The sequence below is a fragment of the Portunus trituberculatus genome, chromosome 28 (genome assembly GCF_017591435.1).
Source record: "Portunus trituberculatus isolate SZX2019 chromosome 28, ASM1759143v1, whole genome shotgun sequence".
Classification (NCBI taxonomy): Eukaryota; Metazoa; Arthropoda; class Malacostraca; order Decapoda; family Portunidae; genus Portunus; species Portunus trituberculatus.
Genome location: NC_059282.1, coordinates 6,218,556 through 6,226,055, shown reverse-complemented (window position 1 = coordinate 6,226,055; position 7,500 = coordinate 6,218,556). Strand labels below are relative to the sequence as shown.

The 7,500-nt window shown below is 42.3% G+C and overlaps 1 protein-coding gene across 16 annotated transcripts in view; it reads left to right on the top strand.

The window, feature by feature from the left end:
• Positions 1-7,500, top strand: part of LOC123510084 (protein madd-4-like) — a 251,648-nt gene that overhangs the window by 215,081 nt on the left and 29,067 nt on the right. For all 16 annotated transcript variants that reach the window (XR_006676379.1, XM_045264876.1, XM_045264875.1 and 13 more), the window contains 6 exons: positions 740-855; positions 1,757-2,009; positions 4,757-4,901; positions 5,354-5,483; positions 6,866-7,067; positions 7,411-7,500. The exon at positions 7,411-7,500 is cut by the window's right edge and continues 91 nt beyond it. Coding sequence is in view for 15 of the 16 variants with exons in the window: in XM_045264876.1 (XP_045120811.1) it covers positions 740-855; positions 1,757-2,009; positions 4,757-4,901; positions 5,354-5,483; positions 6,866-7,067; positions 7,411-7,500 (936 nt within the window). In the remaining variant the exon portion in view is untranslated. The remainder of the gene's footprint in view (positions 1-739; positions 856-1,756; positions 2,010-4,756; positions 4,902-5,353; positions 5,484-6,865; positions 7,068-7,410) is intronic.

Here is a 7,500-nt window from a genome sequence, read left to right as displayed (position 1 = left end):
ATATGAACCAATAGGAATGCAGGGTTTGGAGGTTTGGGTGATCGTCCGGCTGTAGATCACCAGAGTTCAAAGGAGTGGCTTTTGAAATATTAATTATGTTCATATGGAAATACAAGGTGTGGCTCGTGATTTGTAGGAAACGAATTGGATTGATGAGAGGTTGTGGTGTACTTCATCTTGTTGTTCTTGTCCTTGTTCTTAGTGTTTTTGCTGCTGTTGTTGTTGTTGGTGGTGGTGGTGTTGCTTTTGTTGTTATCATTCGTCTTCTTTTTCTTCTTTTTGTTTTGTTTTTTTCTTTTACTTTTTTTTCCTTCCTCTTTTCTTCTTCTTCTTTTTCTTTTTCTTCTTCTTCTTCTTCTTCTTCTTGTTCTTCTTCTTCTTCTTCTTCTTCTTCTTCTTCTTTTCTTCTTCTTTTCATCTTCATCTCCTTCTTATCCTCCTTTCTCTTCTTCTTCTTCTTCTTCTTCTTCTTCTTCTTCTTCTTCTTCTTCTTCTATTACTACTACGTCTTCTTTTTATATCTTCCAAAAATGATCATATATAACTGGAGGATAATCGTCTTGAAACCTCCTTCCTGCAAGTCTTCAAGAAACAGGAAGAAGGAAATACAGCAGCAGTCAGGGAGTTCCAGAGTTTACCCCAAAAATGCGAGGAATGTTTAAGAATACTGATTAACTCTACGTATATTTAATCTCTATGTTATTCAGTGTCGTTCAATGTCTCTTTTTTTCTCCTACAGAGCGGCTGGTCTTCCTGGTCTGATTGGTCTTTGTGTTCGAGGACTTGTGACGGAGGCGCCGCTGTGCAAACCCGCCGATGTCTTCATTACGCCGGCTGCCGAGGAGACTCCGTGAGGTGAGGAAGAGAAAAAGAGAGACAGGAGTGGGAGAAAGCCAATACTCCTTTGCCTTGCCGGTGCTTTATCTTCACGCTCCCTCAAGCTCATCACAATCTTCTAACTTCACTGCTTCTTCACCTTCAATTATTAACCTCTTTAGTACCATGGCGCATTTTCACATTTATTCACTTTACTAATTGATGATTTCATGCAGCTTCAAAAATTTATGTGGGAATCAAAATAGTGAAGATTGTAGCCATCAATCTTCTGACCTCCATAGAACCTTCCTAATGTAAATAAAATTGTCTAGTTATGCCCAAAACTCTTGGTAAAAATATGTCCCAGTATTGAAGAGGTTAAGCTCTGAAAACACTATTCTTTCTCATTCACCCCTAAGAAATACCCACTGTTCTTATTTCGTGCAGGGACACCGTAAGAACTCCATACTTATTCTACTTTTAGACCACAAAATCATTCTTTTTATATTTCCTCTCAATTTATCTCATAAACGGATGCATTCACATACACCTGACGAAATTACTTACCATTTTATCTCCTGCAGGTATCCTATAGGACTCTCTCACTTATAATACGAATACCCCGTAATCCCTTCAGTACCATGACGCGTTTTCATATTTATTTTGGTTATTTGGTGATTTAATACAGCTTCAGAAACTCATATGGGGGATTACAATAATGAAAACTCTATCCATTAATCTTTTGTCCTCTATATTACCCTCCTTAACGCCAATAAAATTATCTAATCCTACACAAATCTCAAGGTAAAAATGTGTCCCACTATTGAAGGGGTTAAAACACATCTTTATTTAACCCTCTCCTTTGTACACCCCTTTCAAACCCCTTCCACTTGTCAACACTCTACAAAAAGTATAACCTTTACCCTTAACTCTCCTTCAGGTACAAGTTATGCAATGTAGAGCCGTGCCCTGAAGGAAGCCGGGACTTTAGGGCCGTGCAGTGCTCTGAGTACGACGGGCTGCCCCACAACGGTGCCTCCTACGAGTGGGAGCCTGCGGAGGGGAACGACCCGTGTGCCCTGACCTGCCGCGCTAAGGGAGGAGGACCTGTAGTGACTCTGAACCCACGAGTGCAGGATGGGACTCGCTGCACTCCGGGATCCCTTGACCTGTGCATTAATGGAAGGTGTCAGGTGAGGCAGATCTACTAGTGGTATTCAATTCTTTTTATACAAGAAGGGAAGCTGGCCCAGGACAACAAAAAATCAAAAGAAAAAATAGGCCCACTTGATTGCCAGTTCCCTTAAAGATAATAGGAGTTAGCCAAAAGTCTGGGAAAAAATGTCTTGAAGTTTTTATTTAGTAGCTTACCTGTTTTATTCACACAGGAGGTGCACCGGCCAACACCAAATGAAATGATGAGGAAAAGTCCAATAAGGTTTCGGTTTTTTAATTCGTATACCGTATTTTGGTATTTGATGTTTTATTTGAAGGTTTTTCACTTATATGAGAATGGTTAGTGTGATTCGCAACAGCCGAGGTCCATTTAAACCCAAGCTCTTCTATGGACGTGTATTTTTGTTAATAAGCTAATCATCAGTATGAGTGCACGAGAGAGAGAGAGAGAGAGAGAGAGAGAGAGAGAAGAAACTAGAAAGATCCTTGTATATACACCTCGTTTCCCACACACACACACACACACACACACACACACACACACACACACACACACACACACACACACTTCACTCTTTTTTATGTCTTCCATGCCTTCAGTTCCTTCCTCTTTCCTCTTTCCTTGTCTGTCTCCTTTATTCTCCACTTTTCTTTCCCTTTCTTTCCTTTTTCCGCATATTCTTACCCATCTTTTACTCTCCTTTGCCCTCGTCTGCTCATCACTTTCTTACCTCCTCTTCCTTCTCCTCCTCCTCCTCCTCCTCCTCCTCCTCCTCCTCCTCCTCCTCCTCCTCCTCCTCCTCTTCGTAAAACTAGAGAGAAATCTTTTTCTTCCACAGGAGCAAAATCCTTAATCCCTGAGTGTTACCAGCGCCGCACGACACACACACACACACACACACACACACACACACACACACACACACACACACACACACACACACGCTTAACACCACCAGAACTCATTTTCAGAGAGAGAGAGAGAGAGAGAGAGATGCTTAATTGCCTCGATTCATTGCTGACCTTAGTAAAATATCTTCACTCCCTATCTTCCCCCCTCTCTCTCTCTCCCTCCCTCTCTCTCTCTCCCTCAGCCTTCGTATGCAAATTAGCTTTTGTCTTAACACATCTTTTTACACACTTTTTTTTCTTTGTATCGACGAGTGATGCTAAACAATGAACTCTTCATTAGGCAAGGAGGAGGAGGAAGAGGAGGAGGAGGAGGAGGAGGAGGAGGAGGAGGAGGAGGAGGAGGAGGAGGAGGAGATTAAAGATATGAAGTTAGATAAATTAAAAGAAGAATAATGGGATGAATAGAAAGATAGGAGACAATGATAAATATATAAATACACAAATATTTTAATCCCTCTTCCTCCTTCTCTGTCTCCTTCTTTTTCCTCTTCTTCTTCCTCTTCCTCCTCCTCCTCCTCCTCCTCCCCAGCATTCCACTCTTCCCTCTTTTTTGCCTGAGTGCCAGAGATCCACCAATGATGACCAGTTTCCCGCCTCAACAGCTGACGAATCACCTGCTTTGTTTGCATCAGCATCGACCAATCACAGACGTCTAAATGAAGAAGACTGCCTCCATTTTTTTTTTTTTTTTCATTTTCTTTTTTACTTCTTTTTTCCCCGGCACTGCAACGATCCATTTTCTGTGTTAGATTCGAGGGGTTCCTGCTTCAGACGGCGGCTCCTATGTGCGTCAGCTTAAGAGGCGAACCGATTTTTCTTTCCCTCTCACGCACGCCGGGGAAGGAAAAAGATGGAGGGAAAATAAGAGAGAAAGAAAGGAAGGACTGAGGAAATGATTTATTGAACGGGCGAGATAAATCGAGGGAGAAATTGTGATCGGTAAACAATGAGACAAAAGGTCCATTATGTTCCGAGACTCCGTTCATTGTCTCGCGGTGAGTCTTGAGTGTGTGATGAGACTTGACGTTTTACCAACCTTACTCATCTAAATAGGAAGATAAAGCTGTAGGTTCCTATTATTGGCTTAACCTCTTCAGTACTGGGATGCATTTTTACTACGAGTTTTGGGTGTGATTAGACGATTTTGTTTATATTAGGAAGCGTCTATGGAGGTCAGAAGATTAATGCACAGAGTCTTCACCATCTAAATCTCCACATAAGTTTCTGAAGCTGTATAAAATCACCAAATATGGAAACGCGTCATGGTACTGAAGGGGTTAATTGGTGTTTCGTCTCTTAGTGTAAATTTTCTATTATTCTCTCAATGAAGACGAACTGAAGCCTTGGCACAATACATTAGAGGGGATCCTTCTTTCTTATAGTGTGTGTTTGCTTTATGTTCGAAAATAAGGATGAATGACGGAGAGGAAAGCGAAATATTAGCGTGTGATAAAAGCTACATTTTACTTCGCACACTAAATTCACTCATAAACGTATAAAGATTAAGATGAAAATGGAAAGATTTAGTTAGAAAAAAGACAAATCAGTAGCTATAAACATAAACTATTTCGTTAAGTAGATTATACACATTCATATAAGATAAAAGATAAAAAAAACTGATCAAAATAAAACACACACATACAGTAGCAACAAATACATTTCTCCCTATCCTTTGACTAATTCTATCGGCTTTATAACGAGACTGCAACTGAGTGGGCCTTTTTTTCTTTATATTTTTTTGTTACCCATGGCCAATCCTCCTCTCTTACATTAAAAAAAAGAAAAAAATCACCATCACCCTTGCACCATCTTGCCAACCTCCTTACCTACTTCCCTTCTCTTCCTGTTACAGAAAGTTGGCTGCGACCTCGTTTTGGGTTCACAGCGGGAGGTGGACAAGTGCGGCGTGTGCGGGGGCGACGGGAGCTCCTGCAACAAGCCTTCCTACAACTGGAACAAGCGTGCTAGTGGCTCCTGCTCGGCGTCCTGCGGTGGAGGTGAGTGGGAGGGAGATGAGTTAAGAGTGAATGATTAAGTAACATGCCCTGGAGATAAATAGCCGAGTGAGGGAGTAGATTTGGTGATGAATGATAGAGTAGATGGATAAACAAGTGGATGTATGAATTAAAAGTGGATGTCAGTAGGCGCAGAAGAGAATATGCAACTGAATAGTTAATCCATCGCTGCACTTTACGAATAGAGAATAGTAAAAGATGTGGCAAGTTAATCCCTTCAGTACCATGACGCGTTTCCATATTCATTCTGCTTATTACTCGGTGATTTTATACCTATTCACAAACTTACCAGGGAGATTAAAATAGTGGAGACTGGCCATTGATATTCTAACTTCCATGGACCTTTTCTAATGTAAATAATCACACACAAAACTCGGTAAAAATGCGTCCCAGTACTGAAGGAGTTAATAGCAACTTTGACCGTCCTCACGCAGGCTATCAGATGCTGTCAGCGGTGTGTGAGGAGGAGAGCAGCGGCAGGCGGGTGTCAGAGGACCTGTGTGACCCCTCCTCCAGACCCGTGCCCGCCATCCTCACCTGCAACCCACACGCCTGCCCTACCACGTGAGTCAAGAGAGGGAAGGCTATGTATAGGACAGAAAAGGATGAGAATTAGTTATCGAAAGAGGGAAATGAAAGCACCTTAGGAAATAGTAATATAAATCATGTAATAGAAAAAAAATAAAGGAAAATAAATACTTGAGTCTGATACAAAGAAAATACATAAAATAGAGTAGATAATGTAACATGGAAAAACAGTCATACAAAAAAAATACAGCATATTTGAATGGAAAAATAAGATTATACAAGACACACACACACACACACACACACACACACACATCATTTTACCCAACAACCCTGGAGCATCTTCTGGCTGGGCGTGGTGGAGGTGGAGGAGGCGGCGAGGAAGGCACCGCCCGCCACTACACCGCGTTAGTCAGGAAGTCTTGCTGTTGTTTACGGCAATGCAAACACTCGCCTGCACTCACAGAAAACGGAATAGCTTGGGGACGACCGAAGTAAATTTTGTTTCCTTCCTTCTAAACACTCCTTGCATTTTTACGTTTCTCTCTCTCTCTCTCTCTCTCTCTCTCTCTCTCTCTCTCTCTCTCTCTCTCTCTCTGCGTGTGTAGTACTATTGTATGGATTCTGAATTATTAAGAGAGAGAGAGAGAGAGAGAGAGAGAGAGAGAGAGAGAGAATGTGTTACTTTAACTTTGTGTAAAGTGAATTTTGATGTTAGCCCTTTTATTTATTTTTTCTTTATTTTCTGTACAACATTTTTAACATATTTAGATTCAAGAGAGTGAATCATAAAGCGCCGCAGAGGAAAAACAAAAACGAATCGACACACAAAACCTTTTTGAAATCTCGACTGTCTGGCCTTTTTTTGTGTGTGTGTGTGTGTGTGTGTGTGTGTGTGTGTGTGTGTGTGTGTGTGTGTGTGTGTGCAATGGCGCCTTTTATAAAACACACACACACACACACACACACACACACACACACTCCTATGTAGTGATTTATGGCCGGACAGTGTTTTCTCTCTCTCTCTCTCTCTCTCTCTCTCTCTCTCTCTCTCTCTCTCTCTCTCTACACACACACACACACACACACACACACACACACACACACACACACACACACACACCAAGTAAGCCTCAGAATGCTTAAAAGATACACGTTTCTGGAGTTTCCATGAGTTCTTGGCACGATCCGGATTTGCCCAGATTTTTTCTCTCAAGAATTGTTTATAAGAGGAATTGGACTGAAGCATTCAATTATTTATATTAGGAGCAGCAGAAATGTATTAAAACACTCATATTTTTTAATCTCTAGTATTATTTTGTATCAGTGTTTCATCTGCCTATCTTGTTACAATCTCACTTATTCCTTCCATTGTCTCACTTGCTGTCGTTTATTTTAGCTATTTCCTCCTTCTCCAGGTGGCAGACGGGGGAGTGGGGCACCTGCTCAGTGTCCTGCGGCTCCGGCGGGTACCAGCTGCGTGAGGTGTTCTGTGCTGAGCCGAGGAACACGTCAGTAGTGCGCGTCGCCGACCACAACTGCGCCCCGCCCCGCCCACGCCACCGCCGCGGCTGTAACCCCCATAAGTGCCCGAGATGGTACGACGGCATCTGGTCCGAGGTGAGGAAGTGAATGGTATTGCTCTTGGGCTTGAGTTTTCTTAATGGCAACTCCTGTAGAAAGAAAAGTAAATAGTAATAAATAGATGATTGAATAAAATGAAGACAGACAAACGGGACGAGGAAGAATATGGATGCATGAGGGGAAGCTGATTAAAGGCAACAAAAAATAAAGAAAAGGCTCACTGATTTCCAGTTCCCTTAAAGATAAGAAGAGTTAGATTCCTGTAGCTAAGGTGAAGGAAGAGGATAGGTTGACGGGGCAGAGGAATGAATGAATGTTTGGGTTCCTTTGGACAAAATGAGGCTGTCCTGTACGCCTGCACGTGGATTTCTCCTCTCAGTGTTCGACAACGTGTGGTGACGGCGTGCAGACAAGAGTAGTCCTGTGCCGTGATGCCGAGGGGCGCTCCTCCCAGCAGTGCGAGGACGCC